This window comes from Ctenopharyngodon idella, chromosome 7 (genome assembly GCF_019924925.1).
Source record: "Ctenopharyngodon idella isolate HZGC_01 chromosome 7, HZGC01, whole genome shotgun sequence".
NCBI classification, from domain to species: Eukaryota; Metazoa; Chordata; class Actinopteri; order Cypriniformes; family Xenocyprididae; genus Ctenopharyngodon; species Ctenopharyngodon idella.
Window position 1 is genome coordinate 38417905 of NC_067226.1, and position 25043 is coordinate 38442947.

At 40.4% G+C, this 25043-nt stretch overlaps 1 protein-coding gene across 1 annotated transcript; it reads right to left on the minus strand.

Moving 5' to 3' along the window:
- Positions 1-2592: 2592 nt before the first annotated feature.
- Positions 2593-17117, minus strand: znf219 (zinc finger protein 219). Its single transcript, XM_051900284.1, has 5 exons — positions 16626-17117; positions 9820-9910; positions 7685-9710; positions 7269-7412; positions 2593-6660 (listed from the first exon to the last, which is right to left on the minus strand). Exons 3-5 carry the CDS (start codon positions 9705-9707, stop codon positions 5537-5539), a joined length of 3291 nt encoding a protein of 1096 aa, XP_051756244.1. The 5' UTR covers positions 9708-9710; positions 9820-9910; positions 16626-17117; the 3' UTR covers positions 2593-5536.
- Between the last annotated feature and the right edge of the window lie 7926 nt (positions 17118-25043).

Consider the following 25043-nt stretch of genomic DNA (forward strand, 5'->3'; position numbering starts at 1 on the left):
TATAAATAAAGGTGACTTGACTTGACTTGACCCCCTCACCCCATACTCCCACAGCACCTCCCACAGTATCTCCCGGGGGGACTTGGTCATACGCCTTCTCCAGGTCCACAAAGCACATGTTAGATCATGTTACCCTAAATGTGTAATATAATGGATTACGTTACTAACTACAATTTTTTGTCATGTAATTTGGAATCAGTAACCCATTACAATTTGTTAGCAATCTGGCCAGTGCTGGCCAGCACTGCCCACATACATGCCGCCAAGTTGCTTTAAATGAGATGTGTTTACCCACTGCATGGTGATTTTTAAAAGAATGCACAAGCCTAGAGATATCAACATTGATGCTGTAAGTCGTTTGAGCATCATGGCTTGTCCATGTAACATCCTTACAGCCAACTCTATGGTTAAAGCTGCTCCTGTACCTGCCCAGGAAAATATCAGCCCCACTTTAGCCTCCATCCCTGGGTTTTGTGCTCTCAATAAAACTGCTATACCACAAATGATAGCGAGAGTGCTTGCCACGTGAAGGATGGCAACTAATTTCAATACAAGAATTAGTACATTTATCACACTGGTTGCCTGCAGGGTCAGTTTCACTGACAAGAAGTTTGATTTTGCAATAAAAAGACCGACCCCAAAGCAGAAAGTACTGTAATGACACAACTGAAATTTAAATGTGATTTGCCAAATTCAAAATGGTAAATTAAGTTGTCACTGGTCCAACTGCCCCCTGCCAGCAAACTACAGTTACTGCACCTGCTAGAGATGGAATAGGTTTCCATATTCCAGTTTTGATGAGATGGCGATAACCAAACCCCTCCAAGTTAGTCTCAATCTTTCATTTTCACTTTCTTGTAAAGTGAAAAATTGCTTGCTCAGGACTACTGCTCCTATGATGGTGAGAGGCTGAGTAGGTCTCAGAGTCTTAAAGATCATTAGCAGAAATCCAGGCAGCATTTTCTCCAATTTTTTCAAGTCCATAAGTCTCCAACTTCATTCCAGCAGCCACTGTTAATACTGTAGCCTATTAAAAACAGCTGTGTGTAACAGCTCAAAAGGGACCACTGCAGATAATATATTCTGTCCTATTGCTCCAGCCAGTATAACAGTAGACAATAGCCTGAGAGAACATCCTGATGCCAAAAAGGAAGGCAAGGATTGACCCTAAAACAGAAAGAGATCCAAATGCAAAATTGTCAATGTAATTTAATTTTCTTGCACAAGTAAAGTGTTTGAGATGACAACAGCAGTTATTTTGTACTTGAATGGCTAATATCAGTACTGCTTTATATAGTGCAGTTTTGTTGTCAAGTCTTTGAATGACATACACCTCAAGAGTTTGGTAAACTTACCGAAGAGGGTTTCTATCAGTATTTCCTTCATTTCTGCAGGTCCTTAGAAGAGAGAGAATGGGAGGAAAAAATGTCTAATTTAAGATACTTTATCCAAGGTAGTCCAAGCTGCGAGGATAGAATCTGTGTTTGTGCTGAGTACATATGGGAGTAACACTTCTGTTAGCGAATTAACTATGCAGAAGATCTTGTTAAACCATAAAAACCTTGTCAGACTGCTAAGCACTGTGCCTATTTTTGGCAGTGGTGCGTATGTCACATGAACTGTAATGATACAATCATTGGAAGAGCAATATGTATTTGTTCTGGCGCTTATGCCAGTGACCAGGGATGTGCACAAGGGGTGGCTCAGTTTCTAGAGCCACTGACCGTCTGCCCTCTACACCTAATCTCCCCCCCACCCCCACCACACACACACACACACACACACACCCACACCCACACACACACACACACACACACTTCGCCCTTTTTGATACAGACTACTGCCCCTTAAAATGTCTGTGCACGGCCTTGCTAATGACAGTCTAGAGCAAATGTCCTCTCACTCATTACAGGGCTTAAAATACCATCAGGTTGCATTCCTCCACTTACTTTGGATTTAATTCAAGCAATTAATGCATATAGTCAATGAGAATTATATTCAGTACAATGTTCAGAATTTAAATTGACAAATTTGTACCTTATCTACCCCTAAAAGGTGCATATTAGTAATAATATGTATCCTTAAGGTACTATAAACAAAAATTGCTGTTGTTTCACTTCATTGCAATTAGAAGAGAAACGAGGACTTGCACTGACATGATTACAGCTGAAGATTCCTGGTGAATTTTCCAGAGCATGTATCCATAACTTATGTAGATGCATATTATAAATGCAATTACCTTGGTTTGTTTAGTTTTAACATGATCCTGTGAACAAAAGTTAAAGCATATTATTTCACTGAAGTGGAGATGTTCACAAACAATACTGTACTATTCTTTTTTCTTCTACCCAAGTACCTAAATGATTTTAAACAAAGTCAATGGTAAAGGGTGAAATTTGTGCAGTAAGTTTCGAAAGTTATGCTACTCACAAAGTCAACCTTAAAGTGACTGCATGTAAAATTAATGAGTATAATTTTATTTTTATATCAAGGTGATGATCATTTACCCCAAGTACATGCTTTATTAAAATGCAAAAAAGATTTCAAAATAGCAGGAAATGTAATGCGAAACACCATACGGCAAACAAAACATGTTTTTTTGTATTTTATTGATTCTTCTCTACTGTTTTTTTTTTTTTTTTTTTTTTTCTCAATCCACAATTTCATATTAGTCACTACTATGTTAGATCAGATTCCTCTGCCACCAACAGCAGTCGGCTACTAAAAAAAAGATCAAACCCAGACCTTCTCTCCACCTCTCCTCTTTTACTGGATAATATTTATGAATTCACACACTTCTGGTGGAACAACAAAAAAAAGTGCATGTTGAACTTAGTGAATTTTTGAGCAGCACGTCACTGTTTGGGAATACTTTTATGCTTATTTCACAGTGTCAGTATATCTTCACAAAATATTAATTTTTAAGACATCAATGCACATGGTCACACACACACATAAACACACAAAACAAAACTATTGCCCTGATCCCTGTACACAGTTAGGCCATTCTAAGAGCCACATCATTGCTGGCTGCGCAGGGAGCGATGGAGAGCAGGTTTGATGGTTTGATCTCTCGTTAGAAACACAACATCTCTATTTCTATCTGTACAACATTCAAGAGACACATTTTGTTCATGTTTTTTGTTTGTTTGCTTAGTTTTTTTTTTCTTCCATAAAACAAAAAGAACAATGATAATAATAATTATGAGCAGAAGAGCTTGATTTCATCTCATCGGCATCAAAGTAACATCATAGAAATTAAAGTAACTTCTTAAAAGGCCTCGGAGCTAGATAGTACGTAAGCTTTCAGTGGTGCATACGCTAATGGGAAGGGAGGGAAGCAGGAGATGCAACAGCAAGCATGAATGACAGAATGACACTCATTATTATGAAATTGAAATGACCCCCACATCTGACATCTCAACAAAACAGAGGATCAGATACGGAGAAGTACAGAACACAGTTTACCAAAGAATACAAAGTGAAACAGTAGGGGCTAAGTGCTTTTGGTGAGCTTACAAAATACTTGAGGAAGTGCTCTGGACAGAAGGCACAGTGGCTTGACTGTTATCTCAAAGGAACACCACATCAGGGGCTATCAAACGCATAAGATAATCTACACACAAAACAAGGACACGATAATGACGTTTTAAGGCCAGCCTCTGTCAATCACTGGACAAAAGTACCGCCTACTTAGTGTCTAACAATAACAATGAGATGACCTGATGGAAATTATTTCACAGAGCTGGATGAGGAAAGTAGATCATCGTTTGTATGATGTGCTAATTCCACATCAAAAATGATCTCAGCATCAACTAATAAATATATTATCAATCACTGAATTTTCAAGATCATCAGGCAAGCTTTAACATTGATTGTGTGTCCGAATGATTGATTTGTTGATTGATGAATATATAAACACATTGTTTAAGGGGACATGAATTGAATCTGCAGCATTATTAAAAAAAAAATTAAAAAAAAAGGGTTTGGGAAAAAGATCAAAAGTTTGATCTGCATTTAAAGGCAAAACTAAAGCGAGGGGGGACTTTGCACAGTGCTCTACAGACATTCTAAAGCAGTCTTCTTTCATAATTATTATATTATATAATACTTATTACTATTCTCCATTTCCGTTTCCATTAACACTTCTTAAAAGGAAAACAACATTTTTTTTTTTCCTCTTTTTGATCTCTTATCTTTACAAAAGCTACATATGTTCTACTGGGATGTCTGAATTTGTTAGTGTGTGTCTGTGTTTTATTTTTTTTTTATTTTCATTTTTGATATTTAAAAAAAATGTCTACTCACATCTAAAAAAAAAAAAACGGCATACTGAATGTTTTAGTAGAGACCCACTTTCCACCCTCTCCTGGATGGTTTGAGAATCAGAGACAATTCAGGAATATGAAAGATATATTGCTGAGTCTCCATTTACTAGATTGTGATTTGTTTCAAACCCTGAAATTTGAACTTTCAATAGTAACGGTGGTCCGGATTCCACCCAGAAATCCTGGTGGTATCTGTAATGTAAACACTTCCATAGGGCCCTTGTCAAATGGCCGGCTGTTCCCACATGTGGTGATCTGGGTTCATTCATAGTTTCATTCAAAGCAGACATAGTCTCACAAACTGCCACCATATTGTCACAGAACTCTATGCTCTAGCACAACTACGCATATATACTGTATATATTCACTGTAACTATATTCCTGTGTTGCTGGATCTGCTTAAAACCTTTTACATCAACAGGCACTGAGAGAAATAGCATATAGAAGAGGCAGAATTTCTTTTTCATATAATATCTGAAGAAGACCCGTCGGAGCAGACTGGCAGTGTGGATATCTGGTAATATAATCTTTACTCTGTCCTGTTCTGTTAGAGGTGATTCACAAGTACCATTCAGTTATCACAGCATTCTGTTCAGAGTCTGGCAGGTGCATGGTAAGAAGTGTGCTCACTCCTTTGGTTTACTGAAGACGTGCTGTCAGATTAAGTTCATGTGGAAGTAGGATGTCCGTTCAGTATTTGATTAGCATCTCTCTCAGCATTAATACTGTATATTGTAATGATTAAGAACAGTGTTTCTTTTTTGCTTTTTCAGCTCCCCAGATTGACATTCCAAGTCCTTGTTAAGATGAGAGCAAGATTCACAGGAGCAAGGAAATTGTAAATGAAATGCAACTTGGCAATTGCGTTCACTGACAAGAAGACAGGAACAAGAGAACAGTGTTCAAGAAGGCCCCGAGACAGGCAGGCTTAGACTAGCATACAATACTGGATATCTCTGTGTGATTGAGAGTCTTTGTGTGTGTGTAGAGGTAATTGATCACTAACCAAGGGGGGCTAGGAAGATATATTAAGAAATGCTTGATTTAAATACTTTTACGGGTTATCTGTTTACAGATTACATACTGTACAGTATGTTAGCATAGCGAATGGTCTGCCCTTGGTTTGAAGGATACGAGGGACCCTGGACAACTATTTCCCAAATATTTCTCCCCTGCCCCTATCTTTTCTCCAGGGCTCTCTTTCGATGTTATTTCCCCAAGACACTTTCCTCCTCCTTGGGTAGATCCTCAGCCGTGAGGTCTGATGAATCAGACTGAGCCCTTCTGCTCTGATTCTGGGGTAAATTTACAAAGCTGCCATTTGCTTCCAGCTCATTCTCTTCTTCGTTGACCACCTCGTCTTCCTCATCCAGGTCCTCTCTCATTTTACGTTTCTTTTCTGTGGCACCAAAGCTTCCTGCAGGTCCAGGGACTAATTCAAAGCTGTCCTCTGTTTCCCTGTTGTCTGGGCTGACTCCATTCTGCGCTTTTGACTGGGATGAGACCCAGTCCTCAGGAGATGTTACTCCATCTTCTACACCAAAGAACTTCCACAGAGCCAGGGGATCACGGTCTGGCCCGGCCAAAGTTAGTCTTGGAGAATGATTGGTGGAACTGATGGGGACGCCCCTCTTGCGACGAGACTTGCTGGTGTGATTAACCTGAAGGTGCATGGCCATCAGCTCAGCAGAAGAGGTTCGGAAGGGACAGAACACGCATTGATTGAGGATGTCATTCCCTCCTTTAGAGCCACCTGATGGTTCACCTCCAGAACTACTCACTCCCCCTTCATCTTGTAAAGGGCGGCGGGAGAGGTCCAGCGGTTCAAAGCCTCCTTCCTGGGATGTCGTCCCGCCCTGATAGCCATTTACTGAAACCATGCGACTTGTAGTAAGGGGTTTACGTCTAGACACTTTTGGCATTTTCTGAGGTGGTACCTCCCCAATCCAATTTGTTTCTAGACCACCGGGGAAGAGTGTACCCATCATCCCTGACAGACTGCGATAGTGACTCTCCAGGTCTCCTTCTCTTTGATGTATAGATGCAGAAGATCCCTCCTTCTGTTCTGATGGGCCTGCACCCCATGACTGACTGTGCCTTAAAGAAGAAGCCTCTCCAGGAACCTTCCCAAAAGAAGACTGGGAGGGGAGTCTACGCTTTTTTGCCCCTTCACGAGAAGATCCAGTCAGAGAGGGGAGGCTAGGTGATGGGGAATTGGGGGAGGTTGCCATAGCGTTCCTTTGCTCACGATGATGACGTTGAAGGTGGTACTTGAGAGAGCCAGACTGGGTGCCAGCATAATCACAGTGGGGGCATTTGTATGGTCTCTCACCTAAAACAAGGAATAAATTACTCTTGTTAAGTAGACTGAAAACTAAAATGTTTTAATAAAACAATTTGGAAAAGAATAACAATGCTTAGGGAGGCCATAGTGATTAGGTAAAAAATTGCCTGTGTAAAACAACTATATGCAGTTACACACAGTAACAGGTAGATGGCAGTGCTTATCATCATATGTAACATCAGGTGTAGTCCCCAGTGCATTACTGTTAAATTGGGACATTCCATCTCTCATCAACCATGTGAGAACCACTTTTTTTCTCTTTTTTTTTTCTTTTTTTTTTTTTTTTTGGTAGAAGACATTTTGTGGAAGAACCTGTTAGACAGCAAATGATTTCAATCAAGCTAAATCAGGAAAGTTACAAGTGTCAAGTGTTACAAGCTTCAAGTGTCATCCACACAACATGCCAATCTAAAAACCAAGATTAATTATGATTAAGTAGCTTTTGATTATCATTGTTATACAGTAGGATCACTATATAAATAATGTTACTGTAGATTAATATTTAATCTAATATTTTAAGTCATAATTATGGTTTTATAGGTTTAGTAATATATATAATACAGGTTTAGCAGATCTAGTAAACATCTTGGCCTTACCTGTGTGTACACGAAGATGCACTTTAAGGTGATGGGAAGACCGGAAGGCTTTACCACAGTAGGGGCAATCCTTCATCCCTGTTCCCCGAACACGCTCCCTTGGAGATGAAGTGGAAGAGGATGATCCCCTCAAACCATTCTGACCTTGAGATAAGATAATGTATAATGAATAAAAGCAACAGCTTTAAAATATAATCTGAATCTAAACTGTTTCTGAGAACAATCCTGCCCAAAACACAGGAAGGAAATGTTACAAAACTAATAGCAGTGAAATGTTTAAAATAATAATAATAATAATAATAATAATAAAATTCAATCAATGTCCTGCTGTGTCATAGCCTATGAAGGATTGCAACAGATAAGGAATACTGTCATGATAAAGTCAGCTGTATTTGATTATGCTGGTTGATCCTTACCAGAAAGATGTGATATGACAGAATGGAAGCTCCCAGCTGACCCGACTCCTGATGGGAGTTGCTTTCTCTCCTGTCTAACTTCATTGTCACTTGTTCTTTGCCCTCCTTCTACTCCACCTGTTGCTTGAGCTCCACTGACTCTGTTTATTATGTTTTCTTCCCTGGACATACCCCCTTGGGCACTTTGTCCACCTTTCTGTGGTTTCTGAACATGGACACGGGCGTGGGCAACCACCTGCTGAAGGCTTCTGAACATCTTGCCACAATCTGGACACTCCCATGGTGCGCTAGATCCCTCCAGTTCCTCTCTAGAACCCAACCCACCCAGGTAGGCCCTCATCTGCTTGGCTTCCCCAGCGACAGTGCCTCGTGAGGAAAGAAACTGATGGTGTGAATGGGATCTCTGCTGCTGTTGGTTGTGCTGTGCTGCCACCAGACTGCGAGCAACCAGCTGCCACATGGCTGCCTGGTCTGCTCCGTCTGCTGACTCACTTCCCCGCCCTCCGCCTCCGTTACCCATTTCTGCAACCTGTGCCACTGCCTGAAGGCGCTCCATGCAACTTCCATTGCTGTTGTCTTTGGGTAATCCCAGATAGCCCAATATAGAGGATTTGCTTGAGCCTGCACTGGCATCAGACCTCTCTGTGCGATTTCCTGATCCACCACCCCCGGCCATACTGCGAGCAAGGAGCAAGTTAGAATACAGAGCCCCTAGCACTTGTGTGCTTGCAGGACCTTTGGATTGATCAGTTCCAGCTGGACCCAGATTTCCCAATCCAGTCTTGAGGCCCAGCTTGTTAAGATGCACCTTCATATGGTTCTTAAGAAACCAGGGTTCCTTGAAGCCACGGCCACACACCTGGCACTTGTGATCCAATGAGTCCTTGTGCTTCCGCATGTGCCCCTTCAAAAACCAGGACTGTGTAAAACGCTGCCCGCATGTCTCACATCGGAAAGCTGGAACAACAGACATTTGTGGGGGAGGAGTTTCTGGTGGTGCTGTTATAGGGTGAGAAGGGAAAGCCGTTTCAGCGGCAGGATCCTCAGGTGTGTGGCTCTCCTGCAAATGGGCAGCCAGTCTTTCCTCCTGGCTGGCTGAGAAAGGACACATTGTACATTTGTAGGGGTTGTGAAGGATCCGCACATGACGTGCCAGCTCTGAAGCTGTTCGGAACTTACCCTTACAAGCATGACACCGGAAGGCAGGAGCAGCTGTAGGGGGGGCATTGTCTTCCAAGTGGGCCTGGCCAAGTGGAGATAAGGAGGTTGAGATTGGTGCTTCCTCTGTTAAAGGTGGAGTCAGGGCTGTGGTTCCTTCAAAGAGGAACTGAGGGCTGTTAGCAGTTTGAAGAGGTTCCTCTGGAACCATGTCTTCATTCATACTTTTTTGTAATGACCCAGATAATGGATTCTGGATTACACTGTTGCTTGCGTGATTCTGCTGCAGTTTGACATGCGTGGTCCGGTAGGGAGCTGAAGCCCGACGTTCCCTGTCCAAACTGTGTGCTCGAGCATGCAGAGACAGAATACTCTGGAAGCGGAACCTCTTTCCACACACATGACAGGGGAACCTTAGGCCAGGCCCAGGGCTGATCCCTCCAGGGACAGCCATGCCCTCATTGTTGAAAAGCTGAAGATCCAACTCATCATTGTAGATGGTACTTTGACCAGAAGAGATTGCCTGCTCCAGAGCTCCAAAACCAGGGAAAGGTGCTAATGGTGTGGCTGGGGGGCTGCTCTCTGATGAAGGACTGCCGAGTTCCAATTCACCAGGAAACAGTGCCACAGCTGGGGTGGGTGATGAGGGTGTTGACAACTCCTCATCCTCCTCCTCATCTTGGAAGCTGGCTTCAGGAAGGGGGCAGGGTGAGACCGGTGCATAGAGTTCAGTTTGAGGGCTAGAAGGGGTAGATTGAGGACTCTGGGGTAGGAATTGGGGACTGTGGTCCAGGGATGGCATGGAGGGCGGAGACAGTGGGGGCTCACAGGAAAGAGCCAGCATACACTCCGGTGGGGAATCCATAATCTGAGTGAGAAAAGAGGGACAATAGTGATTAGATAGATAGATAGACAGATAGATAGATAGATAGATAGATAGATAGATAGATAGATAGATAGATAGATAGATCACTTACTGTTAATGTGTCTATGCCATGCTTCACTTCCTTGGATTAAAAAGGGTGTTTTCTGATGGTGGCAATTTGCCTGACCACCTCCAACAGTCCCCTGTCAAGTACAACACAGAATAAAAAATGAGTTTACACACATTTGTTCCTGTGTATGGGTCTAAGGGCAGAACGGGACATGGACTGTCCCAAACAGGATGGGCGCGAGATGTTTGGACTTCCCCACACACCCTTCCTGCACATACACTTACAGTAGCTGCTTAAATCAAAACAAAAAATACATACACTTCAAAATACAGAGACATAGATTCAACCTCTCTTAACCTCTCCACTCCCTATGCTACTCATATAAACACACACACTAACACAACATGTACTGATCAAAGTGAACAATCTTATAAAAGCACACATGCATGCATTGCATAAGTCTGGAGTGGACAGGCCTAGACACAATTAAAAAAAAAAAAAAAAACACCTGCTTCATTCATAAATAAGATAAAATGAATTTCATTGATGATTACAGCAAGACAATCTGCTAAACATCTGTGAGGGCGTCTGTATGCCTGGATATGTGTCACTATGCTTGTGTTTGTGTGGGTCTGTGTTTTTTTCAGTATTTACCTCTGTGAACAGACTGAACTGTATGTCTGTGTCTGAGTTTGGATTTATGTACACAATCAAGTGTTTGTTTGTGTGTGTGTGTGTGTGTGTAAGCATGTGTATCTGTGACACAAGACTTGGATGAAACTGTGGCTAACAGAGCCAGTTGACATTTTAGTTCAGCCGTGACTCACAAGGATATCACACTATATCAATCATACTGCCCCCTTTCTTTCTTTTCTTTCTTTCTTTCTTTTCTTTCTTTCTTTCTTTCTTTCTCTTTCTTATTCTCACCATTATTGTGCTTCTTTTTCCTTTATTCTTTTTTCACTTCCATAGATTGTGATTCCACCCCTTGCACTTTTTTTCTCTTTTCACCCTCATTCCCTCCTCCCTCTGTTCTTCACTGATTTTCTTTCTTTCTATCATTCTCTCTCCCTCTCTCTCTGTCTCTCTGCAGCGGTGCCAGTTGGCACTGTGCCAGGGAATGCTGATATCAGCTGGTAGATTGGGGCCTGCCAACATGGCGAAGAGAAAAGAGAGGAGAGAGACAGACAGGCGAGAAAGAGAAGAATGGGGGGGGGGGGGGGTGTTAGTAAAGAAAAAACATAAATGAAGAACACAAATACGTTCTGAATGAGCATATTTGATGAGTAAATCTGTCGAGAAATGGGACAGAGTGTTCTGCTCTGCAATGGAGGATCTTGCAGTCTGTTTGGTCTGCTGGCATTATTATCATATGAATATCGTCATGGCAATTCACTGTTCCGCCTTGACAGACACGTTCGTGTCTGACCAACCCTGTCATGCCAATAAAGCTTCTCTAAATTTGGATAGATGGAGAGAGTGATAAGGTGCTAGACAGAGGGGGGAGGGGAGAGATGAAGGCAGGAGAGCGATAAAGCAGCATGTGCAAATAATGCATGCACACACACACACACACACACACACACACACTCAATATGGCACCTAGTCACTAGATGATTCATGCATGCTAAACACCTTTGTCTGAATGGCCACATGCTACACTCCCTGTACAAGCACACACAAATGCATGCGCATTTTATTCCTTCATGGGGCACATGTAGTCAAAAATAGACTGTAAAACTATCTGCTTTGTATGTAATGGAATGAATATAGTATAAACAAAAATTAGAACATACCATAGTCATGTGAAATAACTGTATGTAATGTAGCTGCTATAAAATGTTTTTATTAGACTTTTGCTAATTAGAAATGTTGAAAGTCAACATTCAAGTTAAACATTAGAGGTAAAAAATGCATCCTGTAAAAATGACTGGTGTCAAAAAAAAACAAAAAAAAACAAACAAACTTGTTTTTCTGTAAGATTTTGATTGAGATCAACTGATTCTTCCATTATCTAAGTATCACTAATTGGTTTCAATGAATGTTTGCTAAAGTACCAGTACTTAAAATACATTCACATTTCCAAGAACCATGACATGTTTACACAACACACTCTGAAAAAAAACTTTTATTAAATCTCTATATGCCTGAACAAGCACTTGAGTTATTTTTGATAAAACATATTTTCTCGCTGCCATTTGTATTCTGTAGCCTTGAGCACCTGAAATAACGTCTCCTGCCTTTGGTGTGAGGACACACTGGGACTCCAACAGTGTAGCCATGTAATGCATCTAAAGGCTAAGAAGAGATCATTCATACTATTGAAAGACTTTAGACTTGTGGCCTTGAAAATATAACATGAATGGCTTTATCGCAGCCTGTTCTTTGATATTAGACGAAGAGAAAAAGAGATCTTCAAATTGTGAGAGAGTCTAAGAAAGAGAACCGATTGCTCAGTATGTGATACACATGCATGTGTGTACGCAAACTTTGAGGCATGAACTGCACTTTACCTTTCATGTATCTCTGAGTGGGATTTCTAAGGTCAGTATGTATATGACTGTGGATTGTTGCAGTCATACAACAAATCCCTACAGACAAAATTCATTTCCTGTTTCTAACCTTGGCCTGAACTTTATCTCTCTCAGCGCTACGGCCCCCACACACAGCGTCGATTTTCTTCAAATGACTTCAGCATATGCAAAATTCTCTTTCCCGTCAACTTCCAACATTCCACTGAGTAAATCATAACCTTCACCTGTTCTCCTTATTTTATTATATTTTGTTTCAAAGATGCTGCAGAGAGGATAAGCAAGTTCAAAACATCACAATCTTGCCCATTATCCCCTTAGCAGAGCACGAAACAAGGATATCAGACTTGAAATTACTCTACAGTAAGTGCTTCAGAAAACAAATCATCAACTAACTCTTCCTACTGTCAAATCTGAAGGCTTCACCAAACTCTGCAGTTCAACTGGTCAAGTTCACCTTCAAGTTCAAGCTTACAGAACAAAGAGTTCTTGTTAATGAACTTTACTAAGTAGTAAGATTAGTGTTGTTATACCTGGTATGAACAGCCATCTCTGGTGATCCAATAAAAACAAGTCTGTCCAAAATGTGTTTGATCTGATCACTGCAACCACATTCAAGGTAGTTGGAAATGTATGTGACCACATTGCATTTGTAGTGTAAAACATTTAGGAAACCCAAGCATATTTGCATTAGATTCATGGACATGTCTGGCATCAATATAGGCAAGGACACAGATAATTCAGTTTAGAGAATTGTGTCTGCTAAATAAATCTATAACAAAACCATCTAAAATGTAGCCTATATTTGGGATTAACAGTGAGACAATTTCTTTTAGATTTTTTGCATTTTTCAACATGCAATAAGAGCCTAATGTATATGTGATGTAATTACAAAATCAATGGCAATCTGTCAGATTACCTGAGATGGATGATAATAACAGAAATCTTCACTACAGACATCAGCTCTGATTCAGGTCTAATCATCCCATGGGTGATCTAAGGAATGAATCATTTTCACTCAGAATCAGTTTGCTTTTGTTTTAGAATGAACAGCCCACCTCTGACCACCACCAATGAAATGAGCTGTAAGGTGTTCGCTGTGTGCAACAAGTGCACAAAGGCAGTGTGCTGAGGTAGAAAGTCTACCTTCAGGCATTTGAGCACAAAGAGGAACTCAAATAGCACAGACAACGCTGATCTATAAATGCATGAACTGAACGAGCCTTTCTGAATTTGAACGGCATATACAATGCTTATTAATCAATTTACACTGTGGAATGTACAATATATTTTAAAGGCTTAGTTCACTTTCAAATGAAAATTAGCCCAAGCTTTACTCACCCTCAGGCCATCCTAGGTGTATATGACTTACTTCTTTCTGATGAACACAATCGGAATTATATTAATAAATATCATGACGCATCCAAGCTTTATAATGGCAGTGAGCGGTATCAATGAGTATGAGCTGAAGAAAGTGCCTCCATCCACATCCATCCATCATAAACATTCTCCACACAGCTCCAGAGGGTTGATATTCAAATTACAAAAAAAAAAACAAAAAAAAAACAATGGAACTGGCGTTGCGTCAGTTAAGCTTTTTCAGTAAGTTGAATAGGGAAGGCGTAGGACGTAACGTAAGCTTTTTGAACTGCAAGAGTTTTACACTTTCTTCGTAAGTAGAGTACGAAAGGCGGTCTGGCGCAAGCTAGATATTTTACTTCATAACTTGTTAAATATGGATTTTTTTTTTTTTTTTTCAAACACATCGCTTTGCTTCAGAAGGCCTTTATTAACCCCCCGGAGCCATGTGGAGTATGTTTATGACGGATGGTGGCACTTTCTTCAGCTCATACTCGTTGATCCCGCTCACCGCCATTATAAAGCTCGGATGCGTCAGGATATTTATTAATATATCTCTGATTGTGTTCATCAGAAAGAAGAAAGTCATATACAGGATGGTTTGAGGTTGAGTAAAGCTTGGGGTAATTTTCATTTGAAAGTGAATTAATCCTTTAACATGTCACTTAAAAGTATGCTTCATGTGATAGCCTAAAAATAAGTCTTTATTGACGTCAAAAATACCATTTACACTCTCAGTTTTTACTGGAGCAGTACCTTTAAAGGAAGCCCCCCACCCACATTTACCCATGAAAGTTCATAGTACTACCTTATATTACTACTCTAAGGCAACAAAATGCACCTTTTAGGGGTTGATAAGGTACAAAGTTGTCCTTTCAGTGACAAGCTGTTGTACCCCTAAAGGTACAATTTTGCACATTTGTTTTCAACCTAACTACATTTTGTTACATAAGTGTAAGCACTTTTTAATGGACAAATCAGGTAAAATTAGCTATTTACGAGAACTGGTTTTCATGTTTTCTCCACTGTGCAAACATGTTTTTTTTTTTTTTTTTGAACATGACAGCTTGAGTAAATCCATGTCCCAATTTCAAAGTATAGATGTTATCGCCAATTATGCCAAGTTTGTGCATTGATACGCCATTTGCCATGCCAAAAATTTGTTGATTAACTATCAATTTTTTTAAAGTCACTGCAACGGCTCGTCCAGATCTGCTGTCCGTGCAGGTCATCAAGATGAGCTGGAGCAAATCTGGTTGTAAAAGTTGTTTACAGGGCCCTGCTTTTCCACCCGCCCCTGTTCAGCCACATCTCTGTGCTGCTCTGCCCTCTTATCCGTCAAACTGTCACGTCAGTTCAGGGGGGCTGGTCTCATTCCGTCACCCCTCATGCGAGCACGTACAGGGGCAGAGATTATAATAGCCTTTATGCCAGTGCCCCAAATCTGTGACAGAATTAAATGATTTAAAAGAACGGTGCCTTTGCAATGTTCGTCTTTTCATTTAGCTATATAAAGTTTCTTCTGCGGGATGTATTTGCAGGACATCAGATGACCCGTCCGTGGAGAGGAATTTCCTCGCGTGATGTGCGTCAGTACCGCGCATCCATTTTCAGTCGCCTTCCTTCTCTCTCGCGGCCATCTCAATTAAAAAGCCACATTAATGAAATAAATAAATGCTCACAAACAAATGCGCATATGACACGTAGTCTCGCGAACACTGACATTCGCGCATGATTAATCCTGAGCATAAAATCGCGATTTACAGAGGCAACAGCATCGTTTTCCCAAACAGAGGCAGAAATGTAGCTTTTTAGGACGTGATGTTGTGCACTCCATTTTCTTCCTGATTTTCTTTCAACAAAAGATAAAGGGAGGGGAAAGGACAAGCGATCAGGGAGCAGCTGAAAAGTGCCATCATGGGGTTTCATCTCGAAATCTGCTGCCAATCTCGCCGCTATCATGACAAAACACGATCGTGGAACATGTGAAACTTTACGTTTTTAGGGCCGTTAGTAAAACTGGCACCTTCTTCGGCTGCAGCTGCAGGTTTTACGCTACAGTTTCAATAGCGATTACGAGCGCGCATCTGTGAGGTAACGTTAGGACATACAGAGAGCGTGCAATTGTCCTACGAGTTATTGTATTAACATGCACGTAAAGGTCTGCCTCAAAGTTAGAAAGCACTAACTACTGCTATATGTAAAAAAACAGTTTTTCCCTCGAGCGTCCGACCTATCTGCATCGAGTTATGAATCCTACGCGACTTTAGTTCAAACATGCGCTTTTTTACGTGGAAACTGGAGCAGAAGGAACAAACTAAAGCTTCTCACAAAGTAGCCTACAAAACTTAAGGAGTCGCTACATATTGCAGTAGCGGAGAAATGAACAGCTGCTTTTCCCACTGAGAAAAGTTCAACATCTACACATCTTAGTTCAGAGCACTTTTCCCTCACTTGAGTGAGGCTTTGAAAATATTAAAGGGCCTTAAAAACGAAAGTTGCATTTTCATGCCCGAGTCTCGCATCTCTTTCAGGACACGCGCGCGCGCGCGCGCACACACACACTCACACCGGCAACATACACGGCACGAAACAAAAGTGACGAAGTGTGTATGTGCGAGAACACGTATGATGTGCCCTAACAGAGGCACACGAGACGCCAGTCAATATGTCCTGCTGTATGTATGTGGAAGAAACGCGAGATGTAAACGCGACGACTATTCCGTATCAATGGCTTTTCATTACCCGGATCAGCCCCCCAAAAAAGTCGTCGTCGGATATTTGTTGTTTATTAAGGCGACAACATTCGCTCTCTATACGTCTAAAACTGTATACAAACACACACATTCATAGCGCGACCAATGTGTATCAGTAAAATCGTTCAAAAAGAGCAGATTAGGTCAGTTATTTGAAATGAATCAGATATTTTGTGATGAAAGTAAGGCTGAATGTACTTACGGGAGAGGCGGCGAGGAGATTAATGACAACACACGTCATGATTACGTTTCACTTGAATTAAATACATTACGAGTTAGGGAAAAAAATGGAAATCGGGGGTAGTTGTATACAAGCATACGCCGATACCCCCCTCCCTTCTGCCCTTTCTATCTTCTCCTCCTCCCTCTTTCCTCACACGTCTCTCTCCCTCTCTCTCTCTTTTCTCAAAGATCCATTTATTGTGCAGTCGTGAGTGAGTGAGTGAATGAGAGAGAGGCGGAGGCTGTAGGTTGCAAATGTAATTATAATCTCGCAGGCACCATTTTAAAACGATCTATAGATTTGTGGGATAGACTGACACGCCGCGCGCTTACAAATCACGTACAAGTTTCTCGCGTCTGCTCGTAGTGTTCAGATTTACGCGCAAACGTCCTTTAGAAGTATGAAGAGTACGAACGTTTCGTCCCAAAATTGTTGTCCATCAGAAAGTGCTTCTGTAGTTGTGTTGCAAGACAGTTGTGAATGTGATTGTGTCGCGGCTAGAGGAGAAACTCGCGCTCCACGTGGGAGCTGCGCAGGTGCGCGCGCGTAGATCACCATCTATTCCAGTTGTACTGACTCTTGGAGTAAAACAATACAAGGCCAACAATATATATATATATATATATATATATATATATATATATATAATATCAATGCTGATTTATCCTCTTTGACCTGAGATAAATGAACAAATAAACCACCTACTTATTTTATTATATAACAGAAAGCCTTTGTATATCAGTCACCACCATATTCCTTTACATACACACACACATACATAAATAAATAGGTTACTAACAAGAAATAATAACATTAATAACAATACATTTATCTCCCTCTCTCTTTCTATATATATATATATATATATAAATGTTAATGTCTGCTGATGTTATGCGGAAACCTGTGATAAAACAAATAAATAACCATCTACTTTTATTTTTGTTTTAGGCCTATACTCAGATAAAAACCTTTGCATGTGAGATTCAGTATCATTTCTGCTATTGGATGCATGCAGGTGTTTTCATCTGGATCAGAGGCCGTGTTTTGAGGAGTTTATGGTAGGGATGATTTTGGAGAGGGGTCTCGATATTAACTCACAAACACCTCCGACTGTCAGCTCATGCGAGTGTGTCTGTGTATGTTTGCGTATTGTGTATAGTGTCTGATACAGTCATATCATCACCCGCCCCCATCGCTTTGATTGTCTTGTACGCCGCAGCTCAAATGCACCAATTAATATGCAGAGAGTGAGTGAGACGGAGACAAAAAAAAAAAAGAAAAAAAAAAGAAAGGAAGAAAAACACATGCAGAGGTGGGGGGGAAAGAAATGGCATGGAGAACAGGAAGGAGTGAAAGAAGGGCAATGAAATGACAGATGAAGAGGAAAAGAGAGACACATAGGGGTGGTCTGAGGGGGGAGATGAAATCTGATAGATTTTAGAGAGAAGGAAAGAAAGAAAGGGATGGAAGAAGAGAGCAGGGGACCGATGGAGAATCAATACGTACATATTTAGTCAGAGATGGAGGGATCGATTGGGTGAGGATGGAGAGAGAGAGAATGAGAGTAGAGGGGTTAAAGGGGTGGAGTGATGTGGCATTGGCTGCTGTCTCTTTGTCGCAGTGTCAGGGTATTGATACTGTAATATCGCCATGACAATAGCACCGTGGCGACGGCCATGACGACGCCTGGCAGCACAATGCAGCCGCAGTACTGAGGGCAGTGAGGCATTACAGGCCAGAGAGAAACAGAGAGACAGACGGGGGGAGGTTGGCAGGTGCATGTCTGCTGCTCTCATGAATGTATATGTAACCATTAAAGAAGCCCAAAATCTGCAAGTGTCTTTGGGTCGATCTGCTGGACTGTGGAGTAAAAAACCTGATTTATTTAATCATTGTAGGCCTATATCCAAAAGTCTAAACTTGAAAATAATAATAAAAAAATAGGATGTTTAAAAAAGGGCAACATTGTGAAAGTGAATAAGAAGTATTTAAGGTTCTGCTCTCATGTGAAGCTCAAGATGCTCTTGGGAACGTCAACTCATGCTGAAGAACATGATCATCAGGGTTTACCCAAACTCGTGGAGGTCATGTCAGCTGTCATTAAACCAAAAAGGGAACATATAAGAAAAATGCACTTTTTTCAATTCAATTTCAGTTTTTAACTGAAAAAAAATTGATTGAGACTATTGGAGCATAAAGTATAACATTCAATAATAACTACAAAGGTAGAACGGACCCTTTTCAGACTGTGATTATGCGTTTCCGCATAACATCATAAATCTTGCAAAGTTTATATATATATAAACTTTGCAAGACTTATGATGTTATGATGTATATAGTGTTGCAAGTCATAATTATGACTTAAAAAGTTAATGATAAAAAAAATTATAATTAAGAGTTAAAATGTCAAAATGAGATAATCCATAAATATGACAATGTCAATTGTGACAAAAATTCAGACTTTATCTCATTATGAGTGTCATAACTTACTTTTTATTTCGTAATTTCAACATTTTATGTCATAATTATGGATATTATCTCATAATTCATAGAAAATAACCATAACAGTACAGTGGCTAGATTAACAAATAAACAGACATCACCAGAACAAAACATTTCATTACAGTTTAGTAGCGATGACTTTATGAATTTCTTTACTGAAAAAATCGAAAGCATCAGAAATACAATTGTAAATGTACAACCTTTGACAAAGTTTTATGATTCAGCCTCAATTATCGTCCCTCAAGAACAGTTGCAGTGCTTTACAACTATAGGACAGGAAGAGCTAAATAAAGTTATCACAGCGTCTAAACCAACAACATGTTTATTAGATCCAATACCCACTAAACTACTGAAAGAATTGTTACCTGTAGCAGAAGAGCCTCTTCTCAATATTATTAACTCGTCTTTATCTCTAGGTCATGTTCCAAGACCGTTCAAGTTAGCAGTTATTAAGCCTCTCATTAAGAAACCACAATTAGATCCAAATGTATTGGCAAATTACAGACCCATTTCAAATCTTCCATTTATATCTAAAATACTAGAAAAAGTGGTGTCGGTCCAATTGTGCTCCTTCTTGCAAAAAAATGCTATCTATGAAAAATTTCAGTCAGGATTCAGGCCTCATCATAGCACAGAAACTGCGCTCGTTAAAATTACAAATGACTTACTTCTAGCTTCTGACCAAGGCTGTATCTCAATACTAGTGTTACTTGATCTCAGTGCTGCGTTCGACACTATAGATCATAAAATACTCCTAGATCGACTACAGAATTACACTGGTATTCAGGGACAGGCATTACGGTGGTTTAGGTCGTATCTATCAGACCGTCACAATTTTGTTTATTTAAACAGGGAAAAATCTAAGATAACGATAGTAAATTATGGAGTGCCTCAAGGATCTGTGTTAGGCCCTCTGCTATTTTCAATATACATGCTGCCACTTGGTAATATTATAAGAAGACATGGAATTAGTTTCCACTGCTATGCCGATGATACTCAGTTATATATTTCAACACAACCAGATGAAAACTCTAAATTATCCAATCTGACAGAGTGTGTTAAAGAAGTAAAACATTGGATGACTAGTAATTTTCTTCTATTAAATTCAGATAAGACTGAAGTATTACTTATTGGGCCAAAAACCTGTACACAGAATCTCTCAGACTACAGTTTGCATTTAGAAGGATGTACTGTTACTCCATCCTCGACAGTTAAAGACCTGGGTGTTATATTAGACAGCAACTTGTCCTTTGAAAATCATATTTCATACGTTACAAAAACAGCCTTCTTCCACCTCAGAAACATTGCTAAGATACGGAATATGTTATCTGTTTCTGATGCAAAGAAGTTAGTTCATGCTTTCATGACGTCTAGACTAGATTACTGTAATGCATTACTAGCTGGTTGCCCTGCTTCCTCAATAAACAAGCTACAATTAGTACAAAATGCAGCTGCTAGAGTTCTTACCAGGTCAAGAAAATATGATCATATAACACCAATTTTATCATCTCTTCACTGGTTACCTATTAAGTTCCGTATCGATTATAAAGTACTGCTAATGACCTATAAGGCTCTAAATGGTTTAGCTCCTGTGTACTTAACCGATCTTTTATCGCTCTACAATCCTTCACGCTCTTTAAGATCACAAAACTCTGGACTTCTGGTTGTACCTAGGATAGCTACATCCACTAAAGGAGGGAGAGCGTTTTCACATTTGGCTCCTAAACTCTGGAATAGCCTTCTTGATAATGTTCGGGGCTCAGACTCGCTCACCCAGTTTAAATCTAGATTAAAGACACATCTCTTCAGCCAAGCATTCACATAATGCATCTCATATCAGATCAATTGCACATGACTATCTTTGCTTAATGTTATGAACAGCAGCTATGCTAATTATTCTCCATTTGCTTTTCCGTTTTACCTCGGGACGCCTAGAGAGTACATCAGTTTCAGTTTGGATCCAGCCTCTTAAGAAGACCTCAGATGACTAAAACTTTGGAAGAGATGGCGCCAACTCCTGCGAGGACTTCAGAAGATGCAACATCTGGATCAACACGCACATTCGCAAATTTCTATATATCCTAATTATTGTTAATATGTAATTCATTTTTCCAGGAGCTCTTTGCTTCTACCTTCAATTAAATTGCTAACAGTGATTGTATATTAATTGCCTAAATTATTACATTATTAACTAACTGCATTCTCCAAATTGTAATGTTGACATGCATTCTCTGTAAAGCTGCTTTGAAAAGATATGTATTGTGAAAAGCGCTATACAAATAAATGTGAACTGAATTGAATTGAATAATTTAGAATTTTTCATAATTTTGATTCATCCCACTTTATATTAGGTGGCTTTAACTACTATGTACTTACATGAAAAAATAAGTAAAATGTAAGGTCAGGGACAGGTTTAGTGGTATGGGTAGGTTTAAGGATGGGTTAAGGTGTAAGGGATGGGTCAACAGTGTAATTATAAATGTAATTACATGCAGGTATTTTTATTTTTTTTAATTTAAGTACAATGTAAAAACTTGTATGTACACAAAAAGTGCATTGTATCAAATGATTAATTTAAATTTAAATACATAGTAGTTAAGGCCACCTAATCTCATTATTATGACAGTATCATAACTTTGACTTTTTATTTCACAATTCCAACCTTTTATCTCATAATTTTGAGTTTTTCATCATTTTGATTTTTATCTCATTATTATGACTGTTACGGACAGAGTTCAAAAACAGTTCTGTTTTATTGCAGTGATGAGCAAAATTAAGCAATGCAGGTAAGTAAATCAAGGTTATAGCAGTTCAGAGTATAGTTGGAGAGGTAACTTGTGTTTGCGGTCTTTGCAGGTGCTGGAGAGATCGTAGACGTGGAGATGGGGAACTGGGAATGCACACATCTCATCTTCTTGTAGGTAAGTATCCAGGTAATGCCAAACACAGGGAGACACAGGGGGACACTGGAGGAAAATGCTGGAGACAGGAACTCAGGAGTAACACTGGAGATACGAAGAAAACAGGAACGCTGGAGAATACAGTCTAACTCTAAACGAGACCAGACATAGCGGGTATCCGAGGTGTTTGCTTAAGTAGGGTGAGTTAATGAAGTGAACGGTGTCAGGTTTGGTTCAAGGCCGACTGAGTGCAGGTGTGGATCAAGGAGCATGATGGGAACTGTAGTGCAGATGTGACTGAGCAGCAGACTGGAGATCGTGACAGTACTCCCCCCTCCCAGAATGCGCGTACTCTAGCCAAGAAGATTACCACCGGGGAGGGAGAGTGGTCGCCCTGGATACGTGGCTGGTACTGGGACGGTAACCAAGGCAGTAATGGCAGGCTAGGATATCTCCAGGGCAGCACCGGAAACTCAGGGAGCCAGGGTCGTGCTGGTAGCTCAGGGAGCCTGAAAGGGGCCAGCCTCACAGGGAGCCAGGGCGGTACTGGCAGTCCAGGGATGGACATCTCAAGTACGACCTCCGTGGGCGTGTCAGGGAGAGCGGGCGGCTCTGGGACAGCCTCTGTGGCCGTGTCTGGGAGAGTGGGCAGCACTGGGACAGCCTCCTTGAGATCCAATCAGCCTCCGTGGTCAAGATGAGGGACTTAAGAGTGCAGGAGATACTGACGGCCTCCTTGGCCGAGATTCAGAAGACAGGAGGACAGGGAATCGGGACCGCCTCCTCAGCCATGCGGGTATAGCCTGATAGAGCTCTGTGAAATGAGCAGGTTCTGGAGCAGACTCTGGAGTGCATTCTGGAGCGGACTCTGGAGAACATTCTGGAGTGGACTCTTGGCTGAATTCTGGAGCCAACACTGGAGCGGACTCAGGGGCTGGAGCCGACACTGGAGCGGACCCTGGAGATGAAAGGAGAGGATGTGGTTTTCTGGAGGTGGATCGACTGAGCAAGAGTGCATACAGGATATATTGCTCCAATGAGCAGTTGTTAGTATCCCAGGGCATCATCGAGTATAATGGTTCATTTAAACTTCCATGGAAAATGGTAATCAGCAAATCATCCTGTGGTGTGTTCAGGCGCATTGTTGGCATGTTGCTATTTTGAGGCAACTGAAAACGACTGCACCATTGACCAACAAAAACCTGGCATACACTCTGCTTGTTACACACACAGGTATACGCAGCAGCACACAAACATGCCAAATATTAAAAATAAAAGGATTACAATGTAAAAGATTATTATTATGTACATAAAGATAAAAATGCCTACATGTCATGATGGATAGTCATTGCATGTATCAGAATGACCTATTTGCAGTAATGACGAATAAAATTGGTCATTATTCCACCATGTAAATAGCAATCCGCCATGGTGCAAACACACCTGACTTTTAAAGGGAATGGGAGATGACACTCTGATTGGTTTATTGCATGTTAAGCCCAAAACACACCCATGACTCATGTACCTAAGTGCACCTGCACCATGCGCTTCATACAATGCGCCCAGGTTTTTTTTTTTTTTTAAATAGGGCTTCTTGTCCTAGGTAAGTATTCAGGTAATGCCAAAGACAGGGAGACACAGGGGAACACTGGAGGAAAACACTGGAGACAGGAACTCAGGAGTAACACTGGAGATACGAAGGAGACAGGAATGCTGGAAAATACAGTGGCTGCATCCGAAAACTTAGGCAGCTGACTTGTTGCCTCGCTGCCAAATGACTTCGCAGGCAGCATTTGAGCATGAAGGCACCTCACGAAACTGATTTCGGACAGACTTCTGAGGCAGCGTAATGGTCTAGTGATCTACAGCAAAATAGCACGAGCTATGGTGATAACTAAGCAAATATTTAATGATTACAATAGTAATTTCTCGCTAGAAATGACATCAGATGTGTAAATCAATGGTCAAAAACGTACATTTACACACAAACTGACCACCAACCGCAACTTTCAGATGCCATCTTTATTTTTTAGCTCAACTGTCACAGAATGGAAAGCACAGGGTTGTGGGATACCAAAGGCAGCGAAAGATACAGCTATGCTGCCTTCAAAAAATAATCAGATGAAGGTAACTTTGGATTCAGACCTACCTTGGAATGCGTCCTCCGAAGGCAGCCAGTCTTTACTCTAAACAAGACCAGACAAAGAGGGTATCCGAGGTGTATGCTTAAGTAGGGTGAGTTAATGAGGTGAATTTCAACTTGTTACCTCATAATTATAACTTAGTATGTCAAATTGTAAAATATATATTAAATTAAATACAGTCATAGCAAGTTGTAATAATATTTCACAATATTACTGTATTTTTTTTAAATAAATGCAGCCTTGGTGAGCATAAGTAGGGAAGCTTTTTGCTGCCACAGAATAAAAAAAAAGAGATAGTTATAATAACTATTATCTACTTAGAATTGAGTTATAAACTTGAAATTGCAAGTTTACATCTCGCAATTCTGACTTTTTTTTCTTGGAATTCTGAGTCTATGTCTCGCAAATCTGTGTTTTTGTTTCCTCTATTAAAAAAAGGTAATTTGTGATTTTTTATCTCAAAATTCCGACTTTTTTTCTCTCACAACTACAAGTTTATATTTCACAATTCTGACTTTTCATCTTAGAAATGCAAATTAATTTCTTGCAATTCTGAGAATATATACTGTTTTTTCTATTTTTTTTTCTTTTTTTCTCAGAATTGTGAGATAAAATGTTGCAATTACCCTTTTTATTTTTAAATTTTGTGGCAGAAACAAAAACTCTTACCAACCTCAAATAATCCTAAATGTAAAATTGTTATTTGCTTTAAAGGTAAAAAAAAAAAATGCACATTTCCTGGCAGTGTAGAAAAAGTAAAGAAAGGGGCATGACGCAGGCCAGGTTCGAACCTACATCTCTGATCAAAACAGCTCTTTTAGGGTCATGATCATTTCCCACTGCTCCATGAC

Bases quoted from the DNA above. Each gene is read 5' to 3' on its own strand.
- znf219 (XM_051900284.1), bottom strand. From the start codon at position 9,707: ATGGATTCCCCACCGGAGTGTATGCTGGCTCTTTCCTGTGAGCCCCCA. The intron at 7,413-7,684 runs GTAAGGATCAAC...TCTTATCTCAAG, and splicing joins TGTCATATCACATCTTTCTG to GTCAGAATGGTTTGAGGGGA. The intron at 6,661-7,268 runs GTAAGGCCAAGA...TCCTTGTTTTAG, and splicing joins GCATCTTCGTGTACACACAG to GTGAGAGACCATACAAATGC.